Source organism: Gopherus evgoodei, chromosome 4 (assembly GCF_007399415.2).
Source record: "Gopherus evgoodei ecotype Sinaloan lineage chromosome 4, rGopEvg1_v1.p, whole genome shotgun sequence".
NCBI lineage: Eukaryota > Metazoa > Chordata > Testudines > Testudinidae > Gopherus > Gopherus evgoodei.
The window spans coordinates 96,068,822-96,081,737 of NC_044325.1; the positions used below are offsets into that span (position 1 = coordinate 96,068,822).

The 12,916-nt window shown below is 46.1% G+C and overlaps 1 protein-coding gene across 1 annotated transcript in view; it reads left to right on the top strand.

Annotated features, from left to right (window-relative positions):
• The first annotated feature begins 302 nt into the window (after positions 1 to 302).
• The window catches only part of RCN1 (reticulocalbin 1), a 28,290-nt gene continuing 15,676 nt past the window's right edge, over positions 303 to 12,916 (top strand). Inside the window, exons 1-3 of the mRNA XM_030560273.1 lie at positions 303 to 495; positions 781 to 1,016; positions 11,783 to 11,976. Coding sequence (XP_030416133.1) covers positions 790 to 1,016; positions 11,783 to 11,976 — 421 coding nt within the window. The 5' untranslated portion in view covers positions 303 to 495; positions 781 to 789. The remainder of the gene's footprint in view (positions 496 to 780; positions 1,017 to 11,782; positions 11,977 to 12,916) is intronic.

A 12,916-nucleotide genomic window follows, 5' to 3' on the forward strand; every position in this document is an offset into this window, starting at 1 on the left:
TCATCTTTGTCAGTTTGCCGGGGTCACACAACAATCCAGGTGACCCCTCATTCGCTTTCTGGTGTTACTGTGTGGCTGCAAACTTTAGAGTGTTTGGTGAGAGAGAACAAGTTTAAAAAGCCGCCCCCGTGTGTTAAACTTCCTCTGTTTTATGCAGAACAACTGAGCTGTGCCTAGTCTGGAGCCGGGAACTCCCCAGCTGAAACCTTACACCCTGCAGCTCAAATCTAGCGCTCTTTGCAGTCTCGCTGGGGAAACCCGAGCCGCCCTGCAAACGTGGCGATCCAGCCCCCTCCAGCAGGCACACAGCCTCCCCTGCCCAATAGCAAAGCGCTGTAACATCTGGGGACAGAGCAACCTTTCTTTGCAACCTCTCACGTGACTCGTTAGGGAGGAAGGCTGAGGGGCTTGTGATCACAGCCTGCAGTGGGTCATTTGCAACTTGCAGCTGCATTCCTAGGGCTGCCTTGGGCGATAGACTCTCAGCAACAGCTGGTATGTGGCAAGGGGTGCTACTCGCTGTCTGTCCAGATGTGGGGAGCGTGAGTGTGTGTGCTTGGGAGCTGAAAGGTACCAGGCTCAGCTGCTGCATGTAGGGACCGGTGCTAGAGGTCCCACGCGTGCGGGTGCTTTTGGAGGCGATGCAGCGCGTTGGATGACTTGATCCATGTGTCATAAGTTGACATTTCTTCTCCCCTGATTCCTTATTTGTAACGAACTCATGTAGCACTTTTCTCTCCCTTTCTTTCCCCCGGGCTGTGGCGGATCCCGCCTTGCTAGGACCAGAGAATGGGCTTCCAGGCTGCCTACTGTTTCGTGCTGCTGCTTTGCACAGGAGGGTCACTCAGCAAACCCACTCTCAGGAAGGAGAGGGTCGTTCATCCAGACCCTCCGCTCAGCGATCAGCTGCACGAAGATAACCAAAGCTTCCAGTATGACCATGAGGCTTTTCTGGGCAAGGAGGAAGCTACGACTTTCGATCAGCTCACCCCAGAAGAAAGCAAAGAGAAGCTAGGGTAAGATGGGCTCCTAGGAGTGGAAGGGAACGGCCTCTCCAAGGAGATGCATTACAGGGACCCTGCCGTAGTAGTTTCATGCATAACTTTTAAACAAGTGGAAGTGAAATGAGCGTATCGAAATAATAATAGGGCGTGTTGCACTAGCAAGAACCTGGAAGTGCTGCTGTAATTGTAGGCTGGCTGAGCGCGAGCCCTTGAAACTACACGAGCTTTTACTGGAGAGGGAAATGCCCTTGATTTCTGTGGCTTGTACACCTATGTTGCAACAGCCCCTAGTGTGAGGGAATATAGGCTTTCCCAGCCACGGAGCCTCACTTACTGCAACAGGGGGAGAGAGGACAGAGGAGGAATGTCCCCCGCCCCCATCAAGCGCTGATAACGTGGCAGAGGGGAGGTCCCGTTGCATCACTGCATAGTACGGAAAGGATTATTTCTGCAGAAAAAGAGTCAGGAAGAAGCCTCAGAGGCAAAAGTTTCAATCTTACTTTCGCTTTGTGTTTTTGTAACGGAAACTTTGCACCCGAGCTGAAGGCAGGCGTGAAGGGTTGTGTGGCAGTGGCCAGGAGTGAGAATTAACTCAAGTGCCGCAGGCATTATGCAGCGGTTTCAAATTTCTCCATAGCAAGAGATCTCTGGGGAGGTTTGCTGACCCCCAGCTAAGTGACAGGGCTTTCTCGAGCCGATCTCCAGTGGCGCTAGTCACTTCAGAGCATTGCCCGTCCACTCACAGGGGACTTGTGGGAAAGGCTGCCTCGCAAAATTGAACTTTACAGGGTGACATTTGTTTGACCACTGCCTCTCTTCCCACAGCCCAAACTGATTTTATAAACAAATGCTGAAAACTCAAGGCTTAGTTTCACTCCCTCTGTTTAAATTATCTTTTCTTTTTCTCTCGTCCAACTTCTCTGGCCTTGCACTGAAGCTCTTCTTCCTCCAGTTGAGGATAGCTATATGCAGCACCGTACTGAGACTATAACATTAAAGCGTCCCTTCTCCCATCACCTGAGTGCACTGCTTGCAACTCCCTCTGCACCAGCTCAGCCGTCCAGTCCCTTTAATATGCAGCTGTTAAAGTCACCCTGCTGGCCTATTGCTCTTACCCTGTCAGTCCTCACTTTGCAACTCTCTGCTGACACAGCATCGCACATCTAAGCTTCCTGTCCTCACTTTTGCTACCCTTTACAACTTCCTGTTCATGACTTACAGTTAAGGCTAAGATTTAGTCATGGGTATTTTTAGTAAAAGTCATGGACAGGTCACAGGCAGTAAACAAAAATTCAGGGCCCATGAGCTGTACTATATAAGTCTGACTAAATCTTGGGTGTTCGGGGTGGCGGGGGCACTGGGGGCGCTGCTGGTGCTCTGGGGCAGAGGGTGGCTTGCGGGTCCTGGTGGTGCTCGGGGGCTGGGGAGGAGGCGGCAGCGGCTGCAGTGTGCAGCTTGGGACCTCTGCTGGTGCTTGGGGGGAGGGAGGCCAAGACTGCCCCAGCAGCGGCCAGGGCGGCTGGCCTGAGAGCCGCCTGAGCTGCTCAGGTGGCCCTGGGGTCAGTCACTCTGGCTGCTGCAGAAGTCATGGAGATCCCAGAAAGTCATGGAATCCATGATTTCCGTGACACACTCGCAGCCTTACTTACAATGTTGTCCTCTCCCCTTGCTAACTACGGTAGCTTTGTCCACCTCTCCCACAGTGTGCCTGTTCTTTCTTCCAAGTTGCCCCTTATTCTTGGGACATCGCCCCTGATCTAGTCCATCACCCTCTCATCCTTCTGATCCCTCCTTAAGACCCACTTCTGCTGTGACATCCAAAGGACTGGTAGGTTTAATGGCAGTTGAAGAGAGCTGATTTTATTGATTTCGTAAAGGAAAAATATTTTCATATTCTTTGTAAGCCTCAAGTTGTGCCCTGAGCTATCCTGTAGAACCACATGACTTCATTACCTCAGCCTGCCTCCCCCTTCCCTTGTATTGTTTGTTATCCTTACTCATTGCATCTTATTTCAGATGTGAGTGTAAGCTCTTTGAAGTAAGGACTGTCTCGTATAGTACTAAGCACAGTGGGTCTGTGATCCTATTGAGTGATACTGAAATACAAGTAATAATAGTAATAGATGCTGTAACAAATATTTAAAACATAATTAGCATAAATGGGTAACTTGTCCAAATTATTGAAAGGCCTGGAATTACAAACTCAGCACTCCCAACATAAAAAAGCAAACTGTCTCTCTGATTCACATATAATATACAAACATCTTAGACCTTCTCAGTTTAAACTAGAATCACTTTTTGGCCTGGGGCTACACTTGAAAGTTATACCAGTATAATTATTGGTATTAAGTTATAGGTGCCTTACACCAGTATATTTATTCACCTTCCATATGGGAATAGCAGTACAGATATAACTGGTACAGCTTTCTTGTGCAGACAAGCCTTTGCTATTTCCATGGAAGGAAACAGGAGCTCCATGTAATTATATATAAATAGTATGCAGTAAATTTTATTTAATATTCTAAATCAGCACAAAGTGAAATTTAGTTTTCAGTTATTTCAGTTTTCACCCCATGAATCATGTAGAGGAGATACAGACAGACACATGGGTAAACACACTAAACCAACCCTACAATAAATAGCATACTAAACAGGATACACAGAGCTCTTCAGACTCTCTCACAGAAATACTGCCTATGCATTGTGATGAAGATTGAGGGGAAAATTCATCAATAGTCAAGGTGGATTCTCCATCACTGACAATTTCAAAATCAATTTTGGAGGTTTTTCTAAAAGATCTACACTAGGCATTTCTCAGGGGGAGTTTATGGTCTGTGTTATACAGAGATCAGACTAGATCAGTAGTTCCCAAACTTTAATAACCTGTGAACCCCTTTCAACAAAATATCAAGTCTCACGAACCCCCTCCTAAAAATGAATATTTCCAGGTATTTTCTCCTTTACCTGAGTATAAATTATGAAAGCAGTGATCTTGGAAATATACAATTTATTTTTATGACATGCTTATTACACACTATTATTAATTATTTATCATTACAGTATTTTTATTACATTATGAAAATGGCAACGTTCTTCCAAGATCTCTCTTTTGTAGCTTGTATCATGCTGAATAACATTTAAAACAAGTCTCTTATGTTTCATCAAGGACTATCAGATGTGAAACAGCATGAAGATATTTAAGAAGCCAACTCAAGTAGTTTCCCCTACACAAGCATTCAGGGCTTGAGCAGTCCAGGCAAACAACACACATTACAACAAAGCTTAAACTTGTTCTTCATAATAATTTAAAAAACAATACTAGCTGCCTATTTAATTTAAAAAACAGCAAAAAAAAATCCACCTCCCTTTCCATTTCTTATAAGGAGTCTTGAAGTTTAAATCTCCTCAGTGTAATATATATGTTTGCTCAGCTCTTGGAAGTCCAGGGGCTCCGGGCTGCTGGCCCCTTTCTGCCCGGGGTCCCTAGGGAAAGCTCTGTCCGCCATTAGGGAATTTTCCCCTGAGAACCCTCTGTAACATTTTACGAACCCCCAGGGGTTCACGAACCCCAGTTTGGGAACCACTGGACTAGATGATCACAAAGGTCCCTCCTGGCCTCGGAATCTATGGATTCCAGAGTTGTGGTTCCCCGCATGAAGAAGGCCCGGCCTCGCAAACTCTCTAGATTACACTCAGTGAAGTTCAGCATCACCAAATGACACTGGGATGCAGGGCAGCAGGCACTCTTTCAGTTATTCTGGTCCTATACAGGATTCCATTCCTAACACTGAGTCATATTCACTTACGACTAATAAAAAGCTAGCACAGCAGTAAACTCAGGACCCGAATTCTCGTCTCTGGCATACATAGTTCATATTATGTCCATTTTAAACTGAGCTTCAGTTATGATATTACACCTCTCCCTTTGAGACACAGATCTGAGGAACAAGAAAGTGTACTAGTGTGTTGCTCAATGACTAAATATCACCTAAGGTAGGACAGCTTCCAACATGCTTCTTTAATATCCTACTGTCCATACTGCCTGGGTTTTGAAAGCTCAATCCAGAACTGAGTGCAGCCTCGAAAGAGGAAGTTCCACAGTTTAAACATCCATGAATTAAATATGGAAATACAGGGATACTTAATACAGTTATGTTTGGAACCATCTTTTCCTTTCTCCACCTCCTCCTCCCTAGTTATGTACATTCTGGTTTCTTTAAAATGGATGGCTTTTCAAATCTCTACTGTTCTCATTTTCAGAATCAGACACACCCATTGCTCTTTGATTTTCCTAGCATTGTTGATCGTTAGCCATTACTTTAACTTGATCCTGCAGCTGCCTTTCTTTGACAGCATCCATTAGTCAGTACAATATTTAAAGAAACAAAATCAGCCTTGGTATCTCACATTTCAGACTGCTCTGGGGCAGGATGGTTTGTGACTTCCTGTCCAAGCAGAATTTGAGTACTCTCTGATAAAGAAAACATCTACTTCATTTTTGCTATCAAAACAAATCTCTCCCCAACTCATCTACCGACAGACTAACTGCTGTTTGCCCCCCAGTTCACTTTGGGTAGCTGGAGGTTTGGTAGATGGACTCCTGGCCCCCTTTTGTGGGGTTCAAACTCTTTTTCCCCATGATGGGAGAATTCACAGGAATTCTCTATATGAGAATTGTATCATTCTATATGAGAGTAATATGCATAAAGGAGAAATGGACTGTAAGCTAATCTCTAGGGCTCCAACTTCAGCAATAATTACAGAGGCATAGTTTTGCTTTTTGATTGATAGGTTGTGTGAAGTACAATGCCTTCTAATTCAGTACAGTATAGTCTTTAATATTACTAATGTGTGTCACATACTTAAGGGAACATTTGCCCTGATACGGCATTTCTGAGAAATGGATTTATTCTATGTGTCTTAAAAGAATCCTGAAGTGGTTTTGCTTATACTCCTGGGGGAATTCTGTCTCACTGTGTATGCACAGAATTCACGTTCCCCGCAGATTTCTTTTCTTCCCCACAGAAAAATGACTTCTGGTGCGGAAGCAAAGGGAAGCCCACAAGAGCAGTCATGTGCCCCTCCCTGGCAGCGCAGGCTGGTTGGTTCGGGCACCCGAAGCAGCCGGTAGAGATGTAAATCACCGCTGGGATGGGTCGGGGGGGGCTGGGCAGTCGTGCGTGTGAAAGGGAGAGACACACTCTGTCCCTCTTGCTTGTTGTTGCAGCATGCTTGGCATGGAGAGGCAAGGCTTTGAGGTGTTTCTGAGGAGGTAGGCATGGGGAGAGCAGAATGTAGCAGCCTGCCTGCTTAGTGAAATTGCTTCCATTGTCTTTATGAATTCCCCCAGAAGTATAAAACAGGTGTAAAAGTTTTAAGGCTCCTTTATGTTGCCAGAGTGGCGTAAAGGACAGGATGGCCTTATAAATGCTTATGGTGCTTTAGTGATTAGAACTGGTCTAAATTTTTGGACTGAAAAAACATTCCTATCAAAATGTGCTCCTGAGCTGTTTGCTACTTATCTTTCTGGAGATGGTCAGTAGCCAATATAAATTGTGATTTTGATTCCCCATCCCTCACTTGCTGTTCAGTTGCCTATAATGTAACACTGAGCACATGGCTGCATATGTTTGTTGACTGACATCTAGAAATAAAGGGTCAAACCTAGCTACATTACTATTAGACAAAGAGGGCTTGGGGATTTCCTCCAGTGCTCCCCATTCCTATGCTTCATCCATTGTACTGTAGTTTAAATAATTTACCAAAGTAATTGAAACTTGCATGATTATATTGCATTATTTTGACAAATGTGTAGAATTTTGCAGAATTTTAAAATATTGTGTGCAGAATTTTTCATTTTTGGGCACAGAATTCCCCCAGGATTATGCTTACCAGCATTTTGAACAGTCTCAAAGTGGAAAACACATCACAGGACACAAACTTTGCAAATAAAGCTTCTAACTCAATTGGGCATTTTTAGGCCTTTTGCTGCTTTTCACACTTTTGATTAAAATAACTTTTGCAACAGAAGAGGAACTTTAAATAATAAAGAGATGCTTATTAAATCAGGACAAAAAGTACCTTACGCTTTTTAATGCTAGGATCCCCAGCAGCTTTGGTCACAAATGGTATAACTTTTCAGCAAGCTGTTGGCTTTAAGGAGGAGGACAGATTTAATTAAAAACATTATTTTTAAAACCATTGTCTGGGAAATACTTTTAATTCAGCATAAGAATATTCATGACCCAACTCTAAGCAAACTGAGTGCAGCTTCTTTAATAAGTAATTCTCACACAAATGAGATGGGTATAAACATAACAAAGTCTGTTGTATATGACTGATTTATAATGGCCTGGTCTACACTTAAAAGTTAGATTGACACAGCTCTGGCACTCAGAAGTGTGAAAAATTCACAACACTGAGTGCCATAGTTAAGCCAACCTAACCTCTGGTGTAGACAGCATGATCTTGATGGAAGAATTCTTCCATTGACCTTGCTAGTGCCTTGGGGAGGGGGATTAACTACAGTGACAGAAAAACTCCTTCTGTCACTGTAGGATGTGTCTACAATACGGCAGCACTGCAGCTATGCTCCTGTAGTAACCATATTGTAGACATGGCCTAAGAAAGCCATGTTCTGCTGTTGCTGTAATGCAAAAGAGAGTTGACTAATATACTCTAAACTTAGGCTCATCTACTAGCGAAGAGAAATCTTCCTGACAAAAAACCCAAACAAACAAATACAAAAGCTTTAGAGTCATGTAGGCCTTCCAGGCCAGCCCAGTGATAAAGCTGCTGTGCAGTCTAATCCTAGTTTAATAAGACATTCAGGTCTGTTTATTGGTAGGAAGATGCTTGTTGAGCTTCTGGCACCATATATGGGCCCAATGTGGCAAATTTTGCTGCTGTGCATCAGACCCAGTCCAGAAGCCAGCAGTGACACCCAACCCAGCAACCAGGCATAAGCAGAAAAGGCTGAAGTTCAGAATCCCTCCCCTTCCAACTCCCGTTGTAGCTGGCTCATCCTTGTTTCATCTCCAAACACAGGTGAAAGTAAGCCGGTATGCCCCAGTACGGTGTACTGGCAAGAGCCAGTGCACCGTACCGGGGCAGATCAGCTTCCCTGGGCAGCAATTTAAAGCTCCTGGGGCTCCCAGCAGTGGCTAGAGCCCTGGGCCCTTTAAATTTCCGCCAGAGCCCTGCTGCCAGAGCCCTGGGGAAGCATGCCCTTTAAATTGTCCCTGGAGACCTGGGGTAGCGGCGTCAGGGCTCCCGTGGCTATTTAAAGGGTCTGGGGCTGCAGCAGCCGGTACCGCTCCTGCCCTTAAAATAGCCATGGGAGCCCTGCCACCGCCTCTTCAGAGCTCTGGGGACGATTTAAAGTGCCTGGGGCTTCAGTAGCCGCTACCACCCCGGGTCCTTTAAATCATCTCCGGAGCCTGCTGGAGCTCTGGGATAGCGGTGGTGGGACTCTGGCAGTGATTTAAAGGGCCAGGTGCTTGGCCACCACTACAGCCCTGGGTCCTTTAACTTGCCGCCAGAGCACCGCTGCCGCTACCCCAGAGCTCCAGGGACTATTTAAAGGGCCCGGGGTGGTAGCAGCAGCCCAAACCCCTGGCTGCCGCTGCTACCCTGGGGCAGCCACCCAAGCCCTGCTGCTGGAGCCCTGGGGCAGCTGCGGGGCTCTGGTGGTGATTTTAAGGGCCAGGGGCTCCCAGCTACTGCTATTGCATTGGAGCCCCAGGCCCTTTAAAGCTCCACCAGAGGCCGGGACCCCCTCTGATGGTGATTTAAAGTGCCAAGGGCTCTGCTGCGGTAGCAGCAGCTGGTGCCCCAGGCCCTTTAAATCAGCCCTGGGGCTTCCAGCCGCCTCTGCAGCTGGTAGCTCCGGGGGTGATTTAAAGGGCCCGGGGCTTCCAGCTGCTGCTACCACAGCCCTAGCCCCGGGCCCTTTAAATCCTGATTTAAAGTGCTGGGGATTTAAAGGCCCCTCCCCCTCCTAAGGACTCCGGAGTACTGGTAAGTCCTTTAAGTTACTTTCACCCGTCTCCAAATATCCCTGCTACCATATGTAGTGCAAGGTTCTGCACCTGTAGGTTCTGTGCACCCTCTGTGTGTCCCTCCGGATTTGCCCTCCCTTTGGGCAACTGATTTCACTGCTAGAGAGCTGGGGGCAGGACGTTTCCTAAGTGTTTGTATTGAACATAGTCCCGCTGAAGTTGCTGGGACTATATGAGGTTTGGTGCAGCAGGCCCTTTAGCCCTGGGAGAAAGAGGTTTTTAGTTTTGTGGGCTTGTGGGGACAGCTTAACGAGTATTGCGTATAGTTTTGGTTTTGTAGCCTTGTGGTGGTGAAACCTCTGAATTTTCACTTTGTTAAAGAATGAGCCACTTCAGATGGGGACACTACGACTTTTGTGATTGAAGAATGAAATTTAGCTGCATTGTAAAGCAGTCGGAAGGCTATTGTTCTCTTGCCACATCATCCTTAAAAAGACATAAGACTTTGTTTCTTACCCATCCTCATTTTAGTGGGAAGCAGCCATAAGTCATATAGATCATGGCAGAGATGCAATTAAGCTAGAAAAATAGAAGACTGCACTTGAGGGAAAAATAAACAGTGCTGACTACAAGCAGCATAGCTCTTGGCTCTGACCAGTTCTGGAGATACCGAGGAAGTGTTAAAAATAACAATAGAGTAAAATATTTCCTAGGCCTCTGGCAGAAACATTTCAGTTACTTTTAGCATTTAACAATAGACCGAAATGTCAGCCAACTCACTTAGGTTAAATTCATCGTGGGACAACTCCATCGATGAATATGTCCCATTGTGGTGTCAGACTATCAGGGGAGATTCACTGAGGGGTACATACAAAAAGAAAAAGGCTGGCCAATCAGGTAACGTGCTTTTTTTTATTTCTCAGGTGAAATTTAGCAGCACTTCTTTTTTCCCCCCTTCAGAAGAGTCTTGGTTATGAATGCAGAAGGCAGACTCTGCATGTGTCTGTACCCTGTGTCTGTAATGAGATCTGTAAAGATGCAATGTGCTACAAATCCAATGACGATAGCAGATCAAACGCATCATTGCTGAAAATTAAGTAAAACCCATACTTGGTATTGAACTGAAGTAGCTCAGAAAAGAACACTCTTTAGATGGAGAGCAATTTGCTGCCCTAGATGGAAGGAGCAGTTACGGGGGCAGACTCACCCATCCCTTTCTCCATAAAAGATCCTACAGAATCATCTAGTCTTCACTGAACAAAATGTCAGCCAACTCACTTAGGTTGAACTCATTGTGGATCAATGAAGACTAGACAATTCTGTTGGGTCTTTTATATTGCTTGATGGTGGCTGAATTAAATAAAGCCAATCTGGCTGCACCTGGCAGCTGAGACTTCAGTGACTACGAATTAACCTAATTTCAAGAGCAGGTGAAGACACCATGGTAAGTCGACCTAATTAAATCGACTTCAGCTACGTTATTCATGTAGCTGAAGTTGTGTAACTTAGATCGATTTTTCCCCCCCATCCCTCCTCCCCCAGTGTAGACCAGGGCTTTGTGATAGAGCATCTTTCTGCAGCTTTGGGCTCATACAGTAACTCCTCACTTAAAATCGTCCCACTTAACGTTGTTTTGTTATGTTGCTGATCAATTAGGGAGCATACTCATTTAAAGTTTGCAATGCTCCACCCTTACGTTGTTTGGCTGCCTGCTTTCTCCACAGCTGGCAGCCTTCTTACGGCTCCCTCACCCCAGCGCCTCCCGCCCGCTGGCAGACTCTGTGGATCAGTGCCTTCCCCCTCCTCCTCCTGCCCGCAGCAATCAGCTGGCTTGCAGCATTTTGGAAGCAGAAGGGAGGGGGAGGAGCGAGGACTCAGTGTGCAGGCTCCCCCTCCCTTCCCTGCCTGCTGAACGGGGCAAGCCAGCTGATTGCCCTGGGCAGGAGGGAGGAGCGAGGACTCAGCGCGCAGGCGCCTCCTGCTGGCGGCAATCAGCTGGCTTGTGGCATTCGGGAGGCAGGGGAGGGAGGGGGGAGGCGTGACGAGTCCTCGCTCCTCCCCCCTCCCTCCTGCTTCCCAAATGCGGCAAGTTCCCTGATTGCCCTGGGCAGGAGAGAGGCGAGAGGAGCAAGGACTCGGCGCACCTCCACTCCCGCTCCTGCTGATGGCAATCAGCTGGCTTGCGGCATTTTGGAGGGAGGGGGGAGGAGTGAGGACTCGGCATGCAGGCTCCCCTTCCCTCCCCTGCCTCCTGAACGCGGCCGGCCAGCTGATTTCCCCAGGCAGAAGGGAGGGGGAGGAGCGAGGACTCAGCCCGCCTCCCCACTCCCTCCCCTACGTGGGAATCAGCTGGCGTGGCATTTAGAAGGGAGGGGAGGGAGAGGGGAGGAGCTGGGACGCAGCGAGTGAAGTAAAGGGGGAGGAGGTGGGAGGAGAAGAAGTGGGTCAAGGGTGGAGGCTTGGGGGAAGGAGTGGAGTAGGTGGGCTGAAGGTTGAACCCCCCGTCTCTGGTGCTAGCAGAGTAGGGAAATCTGCCCTGGAACCTACCCCCGCCCTCCATTTACATTAATTCTTATGGGGAAATTGGATTCACTTAACATCGTTTCACTTAGCCGCATTTTTCAGGAACATAACTACAACATTAAGTGAGGAGTTACTGTACCTCTTTGTGGAGAGAGGGCAGGCACAGTCAGGGTCCTATGTAGATTAGCAAAGCTGGACCAGCATGTGCATTTTATTTCTTTTTACCAGCTCTTAAAGATGTCTCTCTCTTTGCAGGAAAATTGTTGATAGAATAGACGATAACAAAGATGGCTACGTCACAACAGAGGAACTGAAAAACTGGATTAAGCGAGTGCAGAAACGCTATATCTATGAAAATGTGGCTAAAGTCTGGAGAGATTATGATGTAAACAAGGATAACAAAATATCCTGGGAAGAATACAAACAAGCCACGTATGGTTATTATCTCGGTAAGATTAGTCAAAAAGCAACATTTTAGGCTGGAATTTTCAAAGAACCCTTAGGAAGACTGAAATTTCATGTCTATCAAAATCACTGGACACAGGCACCTAACTCTCTTAGGAGATTCTAGTCTTATGTGAAATTGTGAATTAACATAGTTCAAAGATCAAAAGTTCCTCGGTTGTGCATTTGAAAAATATAGCCAGTCTGCACCATGGTCACCTCAGGAGGGGAAGAATAAGTGAATAAAATTTCAAAGCTAAGTTAAAAGCCTCTGCTCCTATTAGTAATCTAAGGGAACTGTGTTGTTGTTTTTAAACCTTTCTTTCAAAAGAAATATGTTGAGACCAGTAAGTATTTGCTGCATTGTTTCTCTGAAGTTTCGGTTTGGATGCTAAACATTTATGTCAGGTCTAAATAGAATATAATTATTCTGTCAGAACATGCCACAGATTATGATCAATTATAAGTGAAAACCCCTAAAGCAACATTTATTTGAAAATACATTTGAAAGATGTGATTCTTTTCTTTTGTCCCCATGGAAGATTTAATCTGATATGCTTGATATGGCAACAGTTCAACAGTTTTAGTGTGTTTCATGTACAGAAATTGGATGGCATAAGGGGTCAGGGTGTCTCGATCCAGTTCTGATTGGGCAAGTGTCCACCATTGAAACCAGCACTTCTGTTTGCAATTTCAACAGCAGGGTTTTGGATTAAGGGCCTGATCCAAAGCCCATTGAAGCCAGGCCCTGAATGAATTACGGTTCTCTTCTCCCTCCAAGATGGATGTGGACCCTCCAGCATGTGGCTGATACGTATTTGGGTGGGGTGAGGAAACTTGTGCTGCTACTATTGATACTCCAGTTCTCACCAGGGCCATAAGCCCAAACTCTTTCATAAGCACTGAAATCACTCTGAAAAACGTGAATCCCCTCTGCATTTAATT